Consider the following 18,446-nt stretch of genomic DNA (forward strand, 5'->3'; position numbering starts at 1 on the left):
GCCAGCAGTCATCGGCAGCATCCCCAAGACTCTAGAGTACGTACTATCTCATTCGAATAATAATGTCTAATCTCGTTGGTCTTGCCGTTGGCTCAGCAGAGGCAAGGCGATGACAGGCATGATCAACACAATCGTCAAGCATTAGCACATCGCCTACATGGACGCGCTATTGGTAGCTTCCTCTATTCAGAGTCACTGCATGTTTCTACAATACTGTAAGAAGGGAGGAGGTGTAAAACATACTGCTGGCTAGGGCGGATCTAATCTCCACGTGACACCGATCCTCTTTCGCGACGCCGACAGCTCTCCTCGCGTCTCCGCCGTCGCGACGTCGCGCACACCTCGCCCTTCCCACCTCCAGACCCATCAACCCTCCACGATGCCCCCCACAATACAAACACAATGTCCAGCGCAGTCTACCGCAGCAGTCCACCGCTTTCCGTGCCCCCGACGCAAAACACAGCTCTCGTGCTAGAGTTCAACTGCCTCTACACCCACGACATCCGGCGCAAGCAGAAGCGGTGGCAAGATGGCTTCCTGCGCTTCCACACCTTCAACAAGCGGGTGATGGTTTACGACGTTCCTCGTAACTTTATTGGAGACACGCATTGGCGCGAGGACACCGTGTTGCAGGATGGGGATGAAGTAATGTTGGAAAGTGAAGGAGTTGCCGTGCAAGTCGGGGAGGAAATTGGGAAGACGGAGACGGATTTGACGGAGTTGAGACGGAGTAGTAAGAAGGCTCCCAATGAAGGCACTTCGTCGTCGCCGGTTCGAGGTGCACAAGTGCCTCCTTTACAGCTCTTGAGTCGCAGTGGCCCGATGAATGCGCCTCAGTCGAAACACCGATCTCTCCACAGCCTACTCAGCACTCCTCAACGATTGATTGGGAAAGCCATCCTACCCACCGAATCGCCTTTCGACAAGCGACACAGCAATTCGGAGAACCATGAATGGGAGTCCGGCCAGCCTCCTAAGAAACGGCGCATCACCGACCCTCCTTCCAGCAATGGGTGGAAGTCGGCAACGAACAAGCCTTTCGTCTCAGCTTCGGCCATGAACCCTCCCACTCGAGATACCAGCACACCCATGCATGCCAGGAAGAAGCAACTCGCCAGCACAGAACCATTCCATATCTCTATGGATCCCAAAGAGCAACCCCACCACCCCTCCACCTCCCACTCAGCCCTTCCAATACCATCAAGCTCCCCAGCCTCCCAACGCCAAAAGACACCAGACCCTCCTCACAAACAACAACACACCACAACCCAACACGATACACCCGCTCCCCACAAGCCACACGCGAACCCCTCCACAAATCAAAACGAGCGCCACTCAATTCCACCAAAAGCAAAGCCAACCACCCAACCAACACCACCCAACAATTCTAGAGCAGCAACAGCAACAGCAGCAGCAACAACAACAGCAGCGACAGCAGCCTCCAGTCCAGAAGGCACAACCCTCCGCATGATCGCCAGCGCGCCAAAGCGAAAGACGTTGGTATTTCAGCAGCAGCAACAGCATACTGGAAAACGAAAAGCACCATCACCCGCTGCGAGGAATTCTTTGGGCTGAGATGACTTACGGTAGCCACATGATATAGATGATGCCAAAGATTGAATGAGATTGATTTTGAGATTGATTTTGATCATGTTTGCATTTCGTTGGTGGGGTTGGTGACTACCTATCCATACAATGCTCACGGTAGCGCTGCGCATGAAGCCCGCGAAGGCAAGCAAGCTAGCTACCGTGCCAATTTCCAGCTCTGCTCTGCTGTTCCAGCTGATGGGCGACTGTAGCCCTGACAAGCAGAATCGCAAAGTCGTATAGGACATCGAGAAAGAGCAAAGCCCTCCAGTGTCCTTCATTTCACACCCCTTCCACCCCTTCTCATGGTTCGCATATCCTGGCCAACCTCGCATCATCCACACTCATCTTTCGCTCCCGGAACGTCGCTCTGCCCGCATCCAAGCTCAACCACGCTCAACGTCCCCATCCCCCATCCTCAAGCACCTCCCCCTCAAACCTCGCCGCATGCCTGCGCGAATCGCGTTTGACGCGCTTACTCCCGTCTCCGTCCCCTCGCGGGCCCGTAGGAATCTCCCTCTCCCCCTCGTCGAAGTCGTCGTTCGCTCCGCGTTTACTCGAAGGATTGAAGCTGTTGTGGCCGGATGACTGCCTGCGCCCCTCGACCCGACGACGCTCTATGTCTTCGCGCTCTTTGCGCGCCTTCTCGCGGTCGGCGGCGTACGGGTCTGCGCTTGTCGTTGCGGGTGTAGCGGGTGAGTGAAGCGCGCTAGAGCGGCGACGGTCGGAAGTGGTAGATTGAATGGTGGTAGGGGGTCGCATGGCATCCTGCTTTTGGTGCTGCTGTTTCAGCGTCGCAGACTTGCCCTTGATTTTGAATTCGAATTCCTCTTCTTGCGGTTCTTCGCGGCGAGATTTGCTTTCGCGTCCGCTGCGGTCGCGATGGCGGTCGTCGGCGGTGGATTCGCGCCGGCTGCTGTGCCGGTGCGAGGAGGAGCGGTCTTTGCTCTCGTAGCGGTCATCGTCGCGACGCGAGTGCTTGCGGCTGCGGTCTTTCGCACGATCGGATGATTCATCGTAGTACTCGTCTTCGCGCCTCTTGCTCTTGTGACGCTTGCTCTCGTCGCGATCCGTGCTCTTATCCCGACGCGGCGAACGCGAGCGGTGGCGGTGCTTGCGGCGCTCCTTGCTCCTGTCACGCTGGGAGCGCGAAGAGTGGTGCTCGTCGTCTCTGTCTCGATGACGACGCTTTGAATGGCCTTCATCGCGTGACTCGTTCCTCGAACGGACCTTCCTATCGGATTCACGACCGGAGTATTCTTCATCGCGGTCGTCTTTGGACTTGTGTGAGCGGCGAGATCGATGTCTGTCGCGGGAGTAGGAGTCGTCATCCTCGTCTCGCCTCTTGCTTCTCGAGCGAGAGCGGGAACGGTGCTTGCGGTCCGCGCTATAAGACCTTGAGTCGGCGGGCTCGTCACGACCTGCGGTCCTGGGTCTCTCGGGCTCCACGGATGATGCTAGGGTTGAAGCGTGTACCTGCTGTTGCTGCGGGCGGGAATACCGTCCAGAATTAGGCAGGCCAGCACGCATTGCTTTCGGTCCTGTTGGTGCGTTGATGGGTGGTGTTGAAGCTCGGGCGGGCTCCGCTGGTGTGGCGACATAGCCGTACGCACCTCCTGCGCGGCCCCCGAAGCCTCGCATGCCGCCTTGGAATCCACCACGTCCACGTGCCCCGTAGGCGTAGTCTTGCTGATACTGTTCGTTGTATCCATCGTAGGGTGCGGAGTCGAAAGTCGCTTGGTCGCCGTAGGTATCCACCACCACATGAGCAACACTTTGAGAACCCTCCGCAGCTGCATCCCCAAATTCTCCATCCACTGTACCATCTTGCATCAAACCTTCAGCCTGTGTTGCCAGAACGTGTGCAGGGGGATACGCTGAAAACGAAACGCTCGACGTACCTTCGATGCCATTACGATCACCACCAGCCTTCAACGCAGACCCATCCTCGCCCGCGTCCACATGCTCGTCGTTGGCCGCATTCCCTGCAACATCAGTAGAACCGTTGACCTCTCTGTCGGTGTTAGTAGCGCCTTCAGCACCTCTCTCCACGCTCGCGCTTGCAGTGCGAGCATTGTCGGCGTCGGGATCAGAAGCCTTCATCGGCTCGTACGTCGGAGATCCGCGGCCGGTGCCTGGGTTGGATCCAACACCATCCATGTAGTCCTCGTTGGCAGGGGTGCCATGGTGCTGTTGTTGGTGGTGTTGTTGCTGGTAAGGCTGCTGCTGCTGGTATTGATTTTGTTGACCGTAGTTCTGCCAGCCGCCACGTCCACCGCGGCCTCCAAAGCCGCGATTGCCCCTACCAAAGCCTCCACCGCGGGCGTTGTTATTGGAATACATTCCGCGGCCTCCAAAGCCACGATGGTTCTGATGATGGAAAGGGGTGGGGGTCATCATTCCGAAGTTTTGCTGCTGGTTGCTGTTATATCCACCTCCGTTGCCATTCGGAGGGAAGAAACCGCCATTCATGCCGCCCATGCCCGGCATCCCGCCGAAGCCGCCGCCGCCCATCCCGTTCATGCCCATGTTCATCATGCCGCTCATGTCTCCCATCCCGCCAAACCCGCCGCCGCCGCCGAACATCATCGAAGGGTCCATGTTCATGCCGGGCATGCCTTGTTTGCGACCTCTCAGTCTGCTTCTTTGCGGATGGTGCAGGGGGCGTGTGTAATGACGATAAGGACGGTGAAACTTACCCATCATGTTTGGCATGCCCATGCCAAAGTTGGGCATGCCCATTCCCATCATTGACTGAAAGTTGGGCATGGAGTTGAAGTCCATGTTTCCGAATCCTCCTTGATTCTGACTTGGACCATATCCGTATCCTTGCTGTTGGTGAAACTGCTGCTGCTCTTTCCCGCCATCTTCGCGCTGGCCGTTGGCGTACGGGAGGTCCTCGTGCGATTCGTTGTGCGGCAATTCATCGTCCGGGCGCTCGGTGGTGATGACAACATTGTCGTCTTCGTCTTCTTCATATCCGTCGTCGTCATCGTCCTCGCCATCGTTGTGCGAGACGGCGACCGCTGCATTATCTTCGGCAACCTAAAGCACCGTGAGTTTCGGAGGGAACGGTTGGAGCTCACCAAAACATACCTCTTGATGTTGGCTAGTATCACCTCCATCGCCTGCCACGAGTTGTTCGACTGGAGTGCCCACGGGCGCGGGCTCCTCAACAGCATCAACACTTTGTGGCACAGCGGCAGTCTCAGGTGGGGCCGCCTTCTCCGTGGCTTGTGTCACCGGCGGCTCAACATCCTTGTTTCTCTTCTTTTCCTCGTTCTTGAGAAAGGCGCGAATGGTAAGTCTGAGGTTGCGGTTGGGTGTGCAGTCCGCAGCGGAGATGGGGGAGTGACTGCAGATCGGGCAGGTTTCGGGGAGGCGGCGGGAGCCTAGAGTGTGTTAGCTTGACAGCGATGGTGTAGGCACGCAGTGCAACCCACATGATTCGCAGATGCATTGATCGCAGCAAGGAAGCTTCAGCGCGTCGACGGCGATTCTGTTACAAGCGCCGCAGCGAAGCTTGAACGGTACTGCGTCAATGGTGAGGGAGCTGTGCGCGTGACGAGTTAGTGATCCGAGCGGGGAGAGCTTTCAATCTGTGCCGCGTTCGACTCACTCGGCGATCTGTCTGCAAGAGTCATCGAGCAGAGCAACGGCCGCCATGGTGATGTGGTTGGTGTGAGGGCCGGAGCTCTCACGAGGCAGCCGTGAAGGCGAGATAGGGAGAGCTGTGAGGGGCTCTCGAAGAAGGGTGCAGATTACAAATGAGTAGAAAAGAGGCCCATCGCGGCTGGAAGCGCGACACGAGCAGAAGGATGAGAGTGAGGTAGAAGGGAAAGCGGGGAGGATGGCGAGAGTGAATGATGGAGGTGGAGGGTGGAAGCGTGAGAGTGACAGCTCCGCGGTGTTTCGCGTTCACGAAAAAAACGGGCGTCGGAAGATCGCCGCTCTCCTCCGCCGACCACACTAGCCGGATTTGGTATAGCGCGATCTGTCCTTCAATGTGGCCCAACCTGACTTCACCTGGCCGTATATCTCTCCTAACCCAACATCACCAAGTGCGCCGTTTCCCGCTTATACGACACCATTGAGAGAACCGAACGGGCCAGCCTTATTTTCTCTGCACGAATCTCTCCATCTCAACAATGTAGTCTGCGAGCACAGACTTTCCTGAACGGGATTCGTCGATTACGTCGACGAAAGTCTGCCATTCTTTGCCATACACCTCCTTCATCTTTCCATCAATCATCCCAACCGGCCACGATGATTTTGTCCCAAATTGCATGGTCAGACTGCTTCGTCTTCCTCTTCTTTCTCGCGCCTCAATTATTGATCCATGTCGGATTCTTCGAAACACTATTGGTTGGCATCGAGGCCCTGCCGTTTCTACGTCCGACAACCCCTCCCACCTATCGGCAATGAACCCAACCCGCTGATCCGATATACAGTATTCAAACTCCCTTATCAACTAATCCGCGAACGCTACTTCATTTCCAATGCCCAAAAGTCCCCCTTCGCACGACAAGCAACTCTCTTCCAAGACCTCGTCATTCGATGCGTCCGCTACGCCTTCGCCAAGATCCCCGCCGCAGTCGGCAAAATCTTCTTCTCCAAAGGCGTCGCACTCCCTTTCATCCGCTTCCGCATGTTGCGACATGGGCTCTTCCGTTCCCCCGTCTTCTGGAAGGAAGTCAACCGCGACAAGCTGAAAGGCATCTACATCATCCCCGATGCAACTCGGCGCCCGGATATCGTGGTGTACTACTGCCACGGAGGCGGCTTCTCCATGGGCTCGGCCTACTTCTACCTCGAATTCTTGATTGTCTGGATCCACCTACTGCAGGAAGCCGGGTACGAAAACCCCGCCGTCTTCGCTCTGGACTACACCCTTGTTCCGCAAGCTACGTACCCGACTCAAGTCCAAGAGACATTAGCAGGCTACAAGTACGCCTTATCCGTCGCCCCCGACCCCTCCAAGATCATCGTGAGCGGCGACTCAGCCGGCGCCACGCTGGTCCTCAGCCTCCTCCTCTGCTTGTCGGACTATTCATCGCTAAAGAAGAGCCTGCCGGGTCTAGCCGTCATAATCTCCCCCTGGGCGGCCATCGTCTCTCAGAAGAACCAAAACACGCCTTCCGACTACCTCAACGCCGACAGCCTCATGCTCTACGGTAGACAGTACGTCGGCACGCGCGCCTCATCCGACGACTCGCTCGTCTCCCCGGGCCGCTGCAAGGATCTGAACTGGTGGAAGCGAGCATCGCCTACGAGCGGGTGGTTCTTCATTTACGGCGCGGAGGAAGTCTTCGCACCGGAGACAAAGGATTTGATTGCTGTGCTGGGCAAAGCGGGGGTCAAGGTCACGCAGCATGAAGAGAAGGACTGGATTCATGCGTGGCCGGTGGTGAAGCTGTTTCTCTGCAATTCGCGAGCGGAGAGAGTGAGTGGGTTGAAGGTGATGGTTGAGGCGATCGTGGAGCGGATAGGCGTTCCGGGGAGATGATGATACAAATAGATCTTGTGGTGACGTTTACTCACTGACTTCCAAAGACTACAAACTGGAGTCGAAGAGTAATGTTCCTAGTGGCGACTACGCTTTCTCGTTCAATCGAAACAGCGCCGAATGGACATGAATGTTATGCAACCCGTAACCTCCCATCATGCAGTGCCCTCGCTCACGTCGCCCTTACGTATGCTGCGAAACTCGTTAGCCAATGTGCCCGCAGTACCGACCAGCGACAAGACGAAACTCACCAGCATCAATCTTAACCACCTGCGGCAACGCCAGGCGGATCTTATTCCGATACAACACCACATTCTGGCGCTGCACGGGATTCCCCTCGAAATACACCTCCTCCAACTTGGCCTTGTCCTTTAGCACGCGCTCGATTTCCTGGAAATTGTCCACCTGGCAATTGCTGGCCCACACATTCTCCAGCTCGGTGAGGCCCTCGAGTCCCGCTAGCGAGGAGATGGGGTTCGTTTGGAAGTCGAGGATTTCGAGTCTGGTGTTGTGTGCTAGCGGCTCGAGGGAGGGGATGCGGTTGTCGGAGATGTAGAGCTCGGTGATTTGTGGGAGTGTTTCGATTCCCGCTAAGGAAGTCAGGCGGTTTGCTTGGATGCTGAGGGTGCGGAGGTTAGTGAGCGTGCTGAGGCCCTTGAGTTCGGTGATGCGGTTCTGCCCGAGCCAGAGGTGTTGCAGTTTGGTTAGAGTTTCGAGGCCTTGGATTTCCTTGATGCGGTTGGCGCCCAGCTCGAGGTAGAGGAGGTCAGTGAGCTCGGCCAGGTTCTCGATGGCAGAGATGCGGTTCTGCACGAGGAAGAGGTGGTCGAGTTTGCGCAGGGTGGAGAGGCGCTTGATGTGTTTGAGCTTGTTGTAGCTTAGATCGAGGCTGCGGAGTTCGGTGAAGTCGTCGAGGCCTTCGAGGTGCTTGATGAGGTTGTCGTAGAGCTCGAGTTCCTCGAGCGTGGAGGTGCAGGTTGCGGGAAGCTCGATGCGTTGGATGAAGTTTTGTCGTAGACATAGGCGCCTTAGCTTGTTAAAGCGGTCGAGCCGTAAGGCGGGCATCGATGCTATGCGGGAGTGTTGGCAGTCGATTTCCTGCATGTGGTGTATTATTATCAAAGGAGCGCTCTGGCGTGCAAGCACGTGATGGGGTCGTCTACCTCTGTATCTGGATCTTCGCCATCGAGTAGGTCTGCATTCCAATTAGCTTCGCATCCCCATTCTTGAATCAGGTCACATGATACCCTCATCCGCCCCAATCTCCTCGGGCGGCGGCGCATCATCATCCGAGTAGTCCGGATCCTCCAAAGCCTCTGGGTTCGCGAGAACAGCCTGCTTGTTCACGCGCAGCTTCCCATCCCATCCGGATTTGCTCTTGGGCGTGCTGCTCTTTGCTTCCTGTGTCCCGTTGGTCTCGTCAACCACGATGTGCGGCTGGCTTTCGTCGGCCATCATTCCGGAATACTCTCGTAAGTTGAATGGCAGGCGTTTCTTCCAAATTCAGTAGCACCGACTTCGCGTCTTGTGAGATGACTCGGCCACCAAGCGTCTTATCTCCAGCAGTTTGTTCGAACGGTGACCCTCTTCACTGTTGTCTTGCAAGGAGAGGAAATACCTGAATGTGTCAAGTCAGACCTTGCCTAACGTCGACACGCAAGCGTGGCCAATCAACGCGCCGCGCTGGCGGAGTTCCGCTTCTGCGGCGAACCCTGACCGCTTTCAGTGCTGTTGCTCAAGGCTGCACTTCACTTCATCGTTGGGCTTCCTCTGAAACCGAGTCGCCTTGTCGGTATGCTAGAACACTTGAATGTGCATGTAAGCACGACGATCAGATGGGTGGGGATTCCATGTCTGGTGTCTGAGACGGCTACTAACAGTCGTACTACGATGGATGGCGTTGGAGACAAGCGATGTACTCCACAGAGAATCGAGTCCGACAGATTGAGCGTGGATCCCGCTCAGTGGATTTCTTTCATATATATGTACAGTCCAATCGTCGTTCACACCATGAGATGTGATCCATATCCCCTCAACACAACGACACCAGCGAGTCCTGCCCAGGATCACGACTTCACCGGCGTGCCCTGCCTCGAATGCCGCATCTTCATCATCTGCTCCGCATGCTGCGCCATGTACGACTCTCCCAACGACCCCGCCGCAAACGAGCCCCGATTGCCCGGCAGATCCTTCGTCGACGACCCGTACACATCCCTCTCCACCGCAATGCGCTCCGCAGCCTCGTAGTCGGGCCCGATGTAAACGGGGTCGCGGAGCACGGCGGGGCGTCGAAAGCCTGGCTCCGTAGGTGCGAGAGCCGAGCCGGGGCCGAAAGAGAGATATGGTACGGCACTGTCTTCTGCTTTGTCCGAGGGCTCTGGAATAAGCCCTGTTGTTGCGTCGTAGCGCGTTTCTCTGTTGTCTTCGTCGTCGTTGGCGGGCGGTGGACTGTGCGGACTGGGTCGGGCTTGGATACCGCGGCCTGCGATTTCGTCGTCTTCGTCATCATCATTGTCGTCGTCGCTTTCGTTTGCAATTGCCGATTCGTCGAAGCTGGGGTGTGAGGGCTCGGCGTCGGAGTCTTCGTCGGCGAGATCGAAGAGGTCTCCGTCGGGATCCAGCTTTCGCGGCTTTGCAGTGACCGGTATCAATGTGGAGGTGGACTGAGATTGTTCTGCTGGCGTCGACTCTGCTGCGGCAACTGCAAGTGTTGCCGGCTGTTTCTCGGCCTTGTTCGATCCCGTGTTTGCAGCCGATAGTAGCGTTGGCTCAAGGAGTAGCTGCTCTCGATTCAAGGGACTGCTCCGCTTTGTCAACACGGGGAGGTCTCGCTCAGCCGTTGGTAAACGTCTCCGGGAGTGCGAAGAGGTGGTGTTATGGCTGAGGGCATCCGGGACATTGTCCGATGGCTTGACTATTGAATCGCCCAGCGCCAGCGAGACCCTTTTCCGTTTCGGCTGCTGAGTGGGCGATCGCATTGCGGATGCCAGCCTGCCGTCTGCGGATGCATCGGATGAAGAGTTTCTCTGAGCCAACAAGCGTGCTGACGGCCGCAGAGGGTTCCCCTGCGCGAGAGATTCAGAATTGGCTCGCTCGGAAGCGGTACTGCCGGGCGTAAGCAGCTCAGTGTTGGCGGTACTGCTCACTTCTGGGTCGGAGGCTGCTCGTTTCACCCTTTTCGCGTCCTCGGCGTCCAATGCGGCCAGATAGCTGGGGGTGAAGAGGCCGGTGAGGTATTGTTCGCGCTCGCTACTTCCCATTCCGTCCTGCAACTTGGACAACAAGCGCCATTGCTCCGGGGTGGCTTGTTGCAGCGCAGGCGTAGGCGTATCTACCGCTGCGCGATTGGGCGAAGTCAAGACCGTGTCGACAGCAGAGACGTGCTCGGCTTGGAGCGCGACATGCTGCTCACTATCGCGCATCGACTCCGACAGCGTGTGGGAGAGGGCGACATTGCGAGCGGCCTGGCCTTGCGAGAGCTTGTGCTCTTGTCTCAGATCCTTCTCAAACCCCTTGTACTCTCTCTCCTTCGCGGCGATGTACTTGTGGATGGACTCATCGAGCTGTTTGCGCTTCTGCTCGAGCCGCTCGAGATACTCGGCGGGCAGGGTGTGGTCGGAGAAGGAGCGGCGACAGGCTGCACGGCGACTGGCGCCCGGCCTCTCGGCCATGAAGGAAAGGCGGTGATGCAGCCCCTGCGTGATGTCTTGGAGTGACCTTTCACGTGGCGCGCAGGAGACGCATGTGCGACGGTGTGCAGCGACGCACGTGAAAGGGAGGCCAGGGGCGTTGTCTTTGTTGCGATGACGATACTTGATGTTGACGGGAGGGATGAGTCGATGCGACAAGACTGGTTGTGTCGAAGCCTTTCCACTCGCACCACCCAGACAGTGTGCGGCAGTCACGCGCTTGTCAGCACGCCTTCCACGTCTAGACTGAATTGCACGCCGGCGGGGGGAAGATGCCATCACGGCCCACCCCACCCGCACCTGCCTCCAGTCGCTCAGATCTCAAATACCGGCGGGAAGGTACGAGTGGCGCCAAGTTTCTGTGGCGTCTGTCTTCCCCCAATCTTCTGCATCCTTGATTCATGTTGCTTCTCGCGTCGCATCCTCATAGCTACTCATCACGGTAATGCCCATGTCGATCGCTTGCCCTCGTGATTTCAGGTGCTGACCGCTTTGTTGATGCTGACTGGGGATGTTATCTGATCATCACCCGGGTTTTCAGTGTGCACAGTGCCCGGCCGGCCTCTCCGGCGTTTGCCACGCAAGCAACGCTGCTCTCTCCTACGGTGGAAGTTCGGCGGCGCCTACGTCGAGTGCAGGCTGCCCCCGCCTACAATCGCCCGCATGCTAGAGGGCCGTCGCTTATCATTAACCAATGCTGGCCCTCTGAATCGAATGTGCGTTTCATGACGGGCCTACATTCACCACTCTCGCGGCTTTGAAGCTCGGGCACGCACTCGGAGCGCCAGCCTTGCGCCTTTGCCGGACCCCCCAGCATTCGCTTTGACCTGCGGCACATTGTAGTCAACGCAATCAAGGCAGGTGTAGTAGGAGACCGTGTGCGTCCGTAGAGAAGGCATGCCGAGGGACCAAACCGAAAAGGATGAGTCGTCCCTGCAAGCCCCGCGGTTGTCGTTAAACAAGCGCGTGGAGCTGCTTCGTTCTCAGGGTCTTCTCAACCAACCTCTCCCCACCCCGCCCGCACAGCCGCCCTCGACAAGGAAATTTGCGCTTGAAGTGCGGAGCTTGCTCCGCACCTTTGCAGCCGTACGAACGAGTCGAATGAGACGCCGTTTGGCGAATGCCTCACCGTAGAACCGTGTGGAACGATCGACGGGCCGCGCTCCTCGCTGCACAGTCGTCTCCACCTCTCTGCTGAGGCTCCGCGGGACCCTGTTCGTGACTCGTGTTCCTCGCACCATCCACATCCTGTTTGCAAGCGCTGGAAAGATCGACAGGGAGCGGGCGTTGTTAGGCTCAATCAGATTCACTTGCCATTCAATGAGAGACCCTGCGCCTTGCTCATGTGGAGCGGTCTGATGATCATCGATTTTACATAGGCCGACCGCATCTATGGCTTCACCTTGATCCATTATTTCAATGCGGCTCTGCGAGAGCACGTTAAGAGCATTGCGATTTCGCCCTGCCCGCCGTGCAATTCCGTCTTTCCCCCTCTTGCTTCTTCACGCATGACGCGCTCTCACACATGTCCACGCGCGCCAGCCGCCCAGCTCTCATCGCCTCGACGCTTCGAACACCGCCGCCCACGCTGATAATAACATGTCGGAGCGGCGCTCGATAGGTTCTGCGCCGGGCTCCGAAACTCCAGAGAGTGCGCACCGACGAGAGCGCGCGGCCATCGCTGCCCAGGCATGCCAAACCTGCCGGAATCGGTATGCGCCATAGTCTTTAACTGCTCTCCCCCGCCGCCGCATCTTGGCCCCCACGCTGCCCCAACCTTGCTAATAATCCACCCCGCTGCAGGAAAAGTAAATGCGACGAGCAAAGACCCAAATGTCCGTAAATTTTGCCGTATCCGCACTTGCGACACTCCCTTGCGAGCGTTCCGCTAACAAACCTCCCAGGCGGCCTTTGCACCCGCCTCGGTGTGGAATGTGTATATCGCGAGCCTCTGCCGACAAAGTGAGTGCCCCAGATCGATGCGCAAACATTCCAATGATTATTGACGCCCGTCTAAGGAAAGACAAAACCTTGGTGCACATCCTCGACACGCTGACCCGTCTCGAAAATAAATTCGATACGCTCGCCATCGGCTCTGCAGGACCCTCGTCCGCCACTCCGCCCACCAAACCAGATCCTGCCGTCCAGAGCGCAAGCAGACCGCGTGAAGCTCGTCGAGATTCGTTCCCGCGCGAGCTTCGCCAGTATTATCGACATCTAACCGTGCCCCACAAGATCATCCTGTGGCCCAGCATCTATCTGCATCTGATCAACACCGGCATTCAGGCCACCGCCGACCTGCAATATGTCCTCCAGGAAGGGACACCATGGTTCATTCGCCTGGAGATGGGAAAGCATGCACGAGCCCTGGCCTCCGACCTCGCGCTGCCCTTCTACCCCAAAAACACCAACTTGAGCGATCAAGGCTACAGCTCGAGTGTCGCCTTTCCAACCCTGACCATTCAACAAATCCAGGAGCAATGCGACGCTTACTTCAACACCTTCAATGTGCTCTTTCCACTGCTCGGCAGGGATGCTTTCATGAACCAAACTGTCGCCCCTCTGCTCCGCGATGGATATGCCGATGGCGACCCAGGCGCAGTCATTGCGTTGCTTGTGTTTGCGCTCGGCCAAGTGGCGATCGAAGGCGTCTTTCACCAACCGCTTGCCATCGTCGACGGCCAGCCCAGCGGCTTCCGAGGCGGCTCGCTCGACAAACCTCCCGGCTTGGCCATTTTCAACGAAGCGCGGAGACGACTTGGCTTTGTGTACACCCAGAACACTCTTGAGAACGTGCAGATTCATTTGCTAGAAGCCATGTATTATGGTTCGACGGCGCGACATCTGGAATACTGGAAATGCACCGTCGCGGCTTCCATGTCCTGCCAATTCCTCGTGCGCTGCCGAACCTTCCACTGGTCTTCGCTCGAGGGAGACCTCGTGAAGCGGGCGTACTGGACGTGCGTGCTCAGCGAGGACTTTTATCACCTAGATCTCGACCTGCCACGGACGGGCATTGAACTTCAACAAGACGATGTCCCGCTTCCCTACTTCCACGAGGCTCAAGATGTTCCGGGAAATGCCGGCCCGTTGAGTGAGGAACCATCACACTTCCAGTATCATTTTCTGGCCATGATTGCGTTGCGAAGAGTGATTGAGAACATCAATCAAGTGTTACATCAGAGTAAGCTGTGCCGCTCACCACTCCGTCTATCTCGAAGCTAACGATCATGACACAGGCTCCGACGAAGCCGAACAAGCCAACGACAACGGCGGTCCCCCAGTCAAGGTCATCCACGAACTCGCACGCCAACTCGACTCCTGGCGCTCCCTGCTGCCCCGCCCACTGCAATGGTCCGACAGTGACATGCTCGACTTCCCCACCTCCGACCCCAACACCCGCCGGCCCAACGAGCCCCTCTTCTCCCTCGACCAAGGTTCCGTGCCTATCGGGCACAAGTACAACCTCGACATCGTGACCGCGCAGCTGCGCACGCGCTTCTACTACGCCCGCTTCCTTATGTACCGCCCTTTCGTCTACAAAGCGTTGCACTTCCCGGAAGCCATGACGGCCGAGGACGCCAACTGCTGCGCGCTCGCCATCAAATCGGCGTGCATGTGGCCGATCGCGATGGCGCCGCCGAAGAACAAGAAGCGCCTCGTGCCGCACCTCTTCACCTGGACGCAGAACTTCATGGGCATCCTGCTGATTCTGCGCATGACGACGGAGAATGAGTGTCTGCGGCATATCTGCGAGAGTCAGGTGGATCAGGAGGAGATTCGCAAGACCGTCACCATGATGCTGGATTGGGTGCGGGATATGAAGCAGTTGGACGGGGTGGCGGATTGGAGTTGGAGGATCCTGGAGCCGTTGTATTCGTTCAAGCCCGTTTGACGAGGGCCGGGAATTGTCGAGGAGACTTTAGCGGCATCTGAGCGGGCATTGTGTTGTCATGAGCGTGGCATTAGCGAGGAGTTGGAGATGCGATGGCGTGCATTATTAGATCACGTGACCTCGAATGGCAAGAAATGCACTAGCGAAACTCTAAAAGTCGCCGCATGTCAATGCAAGCATCAGCGATATGGCACTACAGCATTCCACTCCCTTCACCACACCCGCTTCCATAAGCACTCCCTTCGCACCTATGATACCCTCTCGCCCCATCCACACATAATGGCCCAGCCATGTTCACTCGCGGCCCTCGACGACCCCTCCCGTCCGCAAGAACTATCCGCCTCCTCTACCAATTCGGGTACATTGCAACGGGCACCGCGGCGGGCTTGGTGACGCTGTGTCTAGAAGAGCAGCGGCGCCGCATCCAGATCCTGCAAAAGGTCGTGGATAATGCCAGGGTGATTCGCAGTCATCCTAAGTACCGGGGGAGTCATTCGTTCGCGGCGGCGACGTGGGAGAGTAGTGAGGATGAAGGTTCTTGGTGGGGTAGTGCTGCGCCGCAGGTGGAAGATACCAGAGTAGAGAGGCCGGGGTTCTTTGGTGGGGGAAGACGAGCGAGAGCGAGGTCTGCGCAGACTACTGAGCGCTCTTCGATTACGACACGGAATCAGAGCAGCGGCCTGCAGGATGGCGGGACGGGTCTGCAATCCACACGCCAGCGTCGCGAAGAGCGATTTGAAGGCGCGTCCTCGGCTGACAAGGCGTCTTCGACGCTCAGTCGAGACGTCGAACCACCCTCGTCGAGCCCCGTCCAGCGGCCGACCTTTAGCGGGCCTCTTGCAGGTGATCGATTCCAGGAACCTGCTCATCGCTTGTCAGACCGTGGGCGGAACGCTTTGTCGAAAGATCACCGCGCACCGGACCATCCATTGTTCCATAGGCCGGTGCGCCTACAAGACCGGAGTCACGCAGCAGATACGACTGAAGTACCGCAGCAGAAGAAGGCCAACACTTGCGACCTAGCGCTCGGAAAAGCCATAACGGAGGACAGAACAGACGAGTGCCTGAGTCTGCTACATTCCAAAGTCGCAGCCGCAGACACTAGAGCCAAGATCAAATCGGTCGGCGCAGAGATCGACGCCTTTATCAAAGCGTGCAATGATTCGGGCCGCCACTGGATGCTGGCGACCGCATTGCGCCCAAGGAACCGTCTTCTCGCGCGGCATTCCCGATCCGACCTTCTCCAGCGCTACTTGATTCCTCAGAGCCTTCGCGCTATCCAGCATGCCCTAGTCGCCACTCAATGTCCGCAATGGGAGTTTGAGGAGATTTGGAAGATGTTACCTGATTATCTACGTCTGTCGTTCGATCCTATCCTGGCCATCCCAAGTCTACAAGCGTACTGGAAATTCACGCGAGACTTGACCAAGGTTGACAAATATGTTGCGGAGAAGCTTAAGAAGGAGATGGAACAGTACAAAGATCACGAAGCAAAGCTGCAGGAGCTGAACTTTGCTATGGTTGGTATCTACGCCGACGCTGGCTTCTTGGACCGCAGCGTGGAGCTCCTCGCTCAAATGCAAGGCAATGAGGGTGCCAGCAACGAACTTATGCGACGTTTTGCCATCCTGTTGGCGCACAAGCACGACTGGGACAGTTTGAGTCGCCTGTTCACGGTCATCGAACATTTGCCGACGCCGCTTTTCGAAGAGAAGCACTCGACAACTTTCAACACGATCATCATGCATTATGCCAAAGAGCATAGCCCCACCGAAACTTGGAACTTCGTTGCCCATGCAATGGAAAGTCTTACTTTGCGGCCCACTCGCATGACTGCTCAGCTTGTGATGGAGAATTTCGTGCGGCACAACACCTTTGACTTGATCCCCAAGTGGCTGGCCTTCCAAAGCGAATGCGGATTCAAAACCGACATGGATGCGCGCTTAGCACGGAATTTATTGCAGGAGCACTACCTCAAGTACCGGCCGCCGCACGATCTGCTAATGACGTGGTGTCGCCGACTGGCGGTATTCTATCCGGCAATCATGAACAAGCAGCTCCAGGACCTCCTTCGGGGCGCGATAACGTATGACATGCATGACTGGCGAGGCACGGGTCGGGGCAATGCCATCCGTTTTGCAAAGGTGCGGCTGGATCTCATCGAGGATACGCGCCATATCATTCCGTCTCCCGGCTTTGTGTTTCGGGAAGAATTGTATCTGCCAGACTCTTCTGCCTCGATTGTAGAAGGCAGTGCGATCCCAACACCAATTTCCACGTCCGATGATGTCTCCGACGCCTCCGACGCCTCCGACGATATGATGAACTTCGAGGAGCCCAACTTGCCAACGGCCGTTGGTTACAGCTCGTCGCAAAATCACTTGAGAGCGCGGAAGCGTACATGGACGCAGGATGAGGCGTTGGAGGAGCATGATATTCTGGGCGCCTCACCTCAGTTCAGCGTCTTGTATCGTGAGATGTGGCTGGAAGTCCAGAAACGGAACTACCGCAAAGCTCTCGAACTCTACCGCGATAGCTTGGATCCGGCTGGTCTGCCTCCAGTCGCCGCGGCTCTTGAGCTTGCCGTCGAGGCCTCCATTCGCCTCCACCGTGGCGACCGAGTGGTAGCTGAGCAGCTGATGGCCAGCGCTCGCAAAGCCGGCATGAACACCGCCGCCGCCACGCGCCCTTTCCTTATCCACACGATGCGGACCCTCTACCATTCCGGCAAACACATCGATTCTGCCGAGCTCGAGACCAACGTTCTCCGGTACTACGAAGCAAACTTCTCCAACAACCAACGTCTCACCTCTTATGTCGCGAACACTGCCGCCACCGTCCTTCTTCATCGCAACTCCCCTGCCGCTGCTCTCCGCCTTCTTTCGGTCATTCACGGCCGCTGGCCTGATGAACTCCCCGTTACCAACGTCGTCTGCACCATCCAGCTGCAATGCCATACTGCCCTGCGCTCTCTCCCCGGCGTCCAATCCGTCCTCCAAACGATGCTGGACAAGGACTTCCGCATTCAGCGTCGCTTCCTGCTCAAGCTCAACGATTGCAAGAAGAATGCGAGGAAGTTTGAGGAGAATGCCTCGCAGGATGTGGCTGCTTTGCTGGAGTCATGGCTCGGAATCTTCCGAGAGAAGAGAGCAAAGCAAACCGAAGAGGCGAAGCAGGTCGGAGAGGCATTGTTGGCTGTCCTCGTGAGTTGTTCAGAGCACTCGGCGCCGCTGATACCAGCCACGCATGAGGAGACGATTGGCGATGGCCGGGCTGCCGATGAGCACGGCACCGGCACCGCTGTATACGTCCCCTTCATCGACGAGTCGTATTTCTCCGACGAGCCGGAGCCCACGGACGGGGCGAAGGAGGCCAAGCGCCTCGCGACACTGAGGCAGCGCATGATTCGAGACATTGAGGATGAAGCGGTCTTTCGCTGGCACACGGAAAAGCGGCTTCGAGAGGCCCATCTGCAGAGCCGCGTTGACGATAGCGACCAGGTATATAGGCCTTTTGACGCTGCTGAGGCGGACAGTTATGAGGCGGGGTTGCATGGTGATGGAATGGATGGGGCGCCGAATGCGCTTGCTGTTGTTGATACCCGGGCATAGCGTTGGATGGGCTAAAGAGCTTTTAGACGAGCGTTCGAACAACGAGTTTCGAAATGAATTGAAGAGAGCGTGCTGTCGTAAACCGTTAGTCTGGCCGCGGAGATTGCAGCCTGAGGCTAAGTTCTTGGCGGTCGCGTACTTCCTAATCCGTACGCGCT

General features: G+C 57.2%; 7 protein-coding genes across 7 annotated transcripts; 4 read left to right on the plus strand and 3 right to left on the minus strand.

Annotated features, from left to right (window-relative positions):
• The first annotated feature begins 331 nt into the window (after positions 1-331).
• Positions 332-1,644, plus strand: BDY17DRAFT_299356 (uncharacterized protein). The gene has a single exon (XM_033733889.1). It carries the CDS (start codon positions 403-405, stop codon positions 1,573-1,575), a length of 1,173 nt encoding a protein of 390 aa, XP_033588194.1. The 5' UTR covers positions 332-402; the 3' UTR covers positions 1,576-1,644.
• BDY17DRAFT_299358 (uncharacterized protein) lies at positions 1,645-5,476 on the minus strand. The gene is made up of 6 exons (XM_033733890.1): positions 5,207-5,476; positions 5,031-5,140; positions 4,684-4,979; positions 4,287-4,632; positions 3,489-4,205; positions 1,645-3,413 (listed from the first exon to the last, which is right to left on the minus strand). The coding sequence occupies exons 1-6, from the start codon at positions 5,251-5,253 to the stop codon at positions 1,984-1,986; spliced, it is 2,946 nt and encodes a 981-aa protein (XP_033588195.1). The 5' UTR covers positions 5,254-5,476; the 3' UTR covers positions 1,645-1,983.
• A 377-nt stretch (positions 5,477-5,853) lies between these two features.
• Positions 5,854-7,093, plus strand: BDY17DRAFT_252657 (Alpha/Beta hydrolase protein; the record flags this gene model as incomplete). The annotated part of the gene is made up of 2 exons (XM_033731276.1): positions 5,854-5,980; positions 6,039-7,093. The coding sequence occupies 2 exons, from the start codon at positions 5,854-5,856 to the stop codon at positions 7,091-7,093; spliced, it is 1,182 nt and encodes a 393-aa protein (XP_033588196.1).
• A 172-nt stretch (positions 7,094-7,265) lies between these two features.
• BDY17DRAFT_325149 (uncharacterized protein) lies at positions 7,266-8,548 on the minus strand (the record flags this gene model as incomplete). The annotated part of the gene is made up of 4 exons (XM_033737310.1): positions 7,266-7,285; positions 7,345-8,191; positions 8,257-8,288; positions 8,341-8,548. The coding sequence occupies 4 exons, from the start codon at positions 8,546-8,548 to the stop codon at positions 7,266-7,268; spliced, it is 1,107 nt and encodes a 368-aa protein (XP_033588197.1).
• A 475-nt stretch (positions 8,549-9,023) lies between these two features.
• On the minus strand, positions 9,024-10,992 carry BDY17DRAFT_299363 (uncharacterized protein). The gene has a single exon (XM_033733891.1). The coding sequence runs from the start codon at positions 10,762-10,764 to the stop codon at positions 9,160-9,162; it is 1,605 nt and encodes a 534-aa protein (XP_033588198.1). The 5' UTR covers positions 10,765-10,992; the 3' UTR covers positions 9,024-9,159.
• Positions 10,993-12,288: 1,296 nt separating this feature from the next.
• Positions 12,289-14,861, plus strand: BDY17DRAFT_168477 (uncharacterized protein). Its single transcript, XM_033729784.1, has 5 exons — positions 12,289-12,494; positions 12,586-12,617; positions 12,687-12,744; positions 12,801-13,966; positions 14,022-14,861. The coding sequence occupies exons 1-5, from the start codon at positions 12,382-12,384 to the stop codon at positions 14,675-14,677; spliced, it is 2,025 nt and encodes a 674-aa protein (XP_033588199.1). The 5' UTR covers positions 12,289-12,381; the 3' UTR covers positions 14,678-14,861.
• Positions 14,862-14,868: 7 nt separating this feature from the next.
• Positions 14,869-18,444, plus strand: BDY17DRAFT_299366 (uncharacterized protein). Its single transcript, XM_033733892.1, has one exon. It carries the CDS (start codon positions 14,968-14,970, stop codon positions 18,286-18,288), a length of 3,321 nt encoding a protein of 1,106 aa, XP_033588200.1. The 5' UTR covers positions 14,869-14,967; the 3' UTR covers positions 18,289-18,444.
• Positions 18,445-18,446: the final 2 nt, after the last annotated feature.

Source organism: Neohortaea acidophila (assembly GCF_010093505.1).
Source record: "Neohortaea acidophila strain CBS 113389 unplaced genomic scaffold BDY17scaffold_7, whole genome shotgun sequence".
In the NCBI taxonomy this organism is placed as follows: Eukaryota; Fungi; Ascomycota; class Dothideomycetes; order Mycosphaerellales; family Teratosphaeriaceae; genus Neohortaea; species Neohortaea acidophila.

What these genes read in the sequence shown, in the direction of transcription:
- BDY17DRAFT_299356 (XM_033733889.1), top strand. Translation starts at nt 403, where the DNA reads ATGTCCAGCGCAGTCTACCGCAGCAGTCCACCGCTTTCCGTGCCCCCG.
- BDY17DRAFT_299358 (XM_033733890.1), bottom strand. Translation starts at nt 5,253, where the DNA reads ATGGCGGCCGTTGCTCTGCTCGATGACTCTTGCAGACAGATCGCCGA. An exon ending in TCAATGCATCTGCGAATCAT is followed by an intron (nt 4,980 to 5,030) that starts GTGGGTTGCACT and finishes AACACACTCTAG; the next exon opens with GCTCCCGCCGCCTCCCCGAA. An exon ending in ATACTAGCCAACATCAAGAG is followed by an intron (nt 4,633 to 4,683) that starts GTATGTTTTGGT and finishes ACGGTGCTTTAG; the next exon opens with GTTGCCGAAGATAATGCAGC.
- BDY17DRAFT_299363 (XM_033733891.1), bottom strand. Translation starts at nt 10,764, where the DNA reads ATGGCCGAGAGGCCGGGCGCCAGTCGCCGTGCAGCCTGTCGCCGCTCC.
- BDY17DRAFT_168477 (XM_033729784.1), top strand. Translation starts at nt 12,382, where the DNA reads ATGTCGGAGCGGCGCTCGATAGGTTCTGCGCCGGGCTCCGAAACTCCA. An exon ending in TGCCAAACCTGCCGGAATCG is followed by an intron (nt 12,495 to 12,585) that starts GTATGCGCCATA and finishes ACCCCGCTGCAG; the next exon opens with GAAAAGTAAATGCGACGAGC. An exon ending in CAATCAAGTGTTACATCAGA is followed by an intron (nt 13,967 to 14,021) that starts GTAAGCTGTGCC and finishes ATCATGACACAG; the next exon opens with GCTCCGACGAAGCCGAACAA.
- BDY17DRAFT_299366 (XM_033733892.1), top strand. Translation starts at nt 14,968, where the DNA reads ATGTTCACTCGCGGCCCTCGACGACCCCTCCCGTCCGCAAGAACTATC.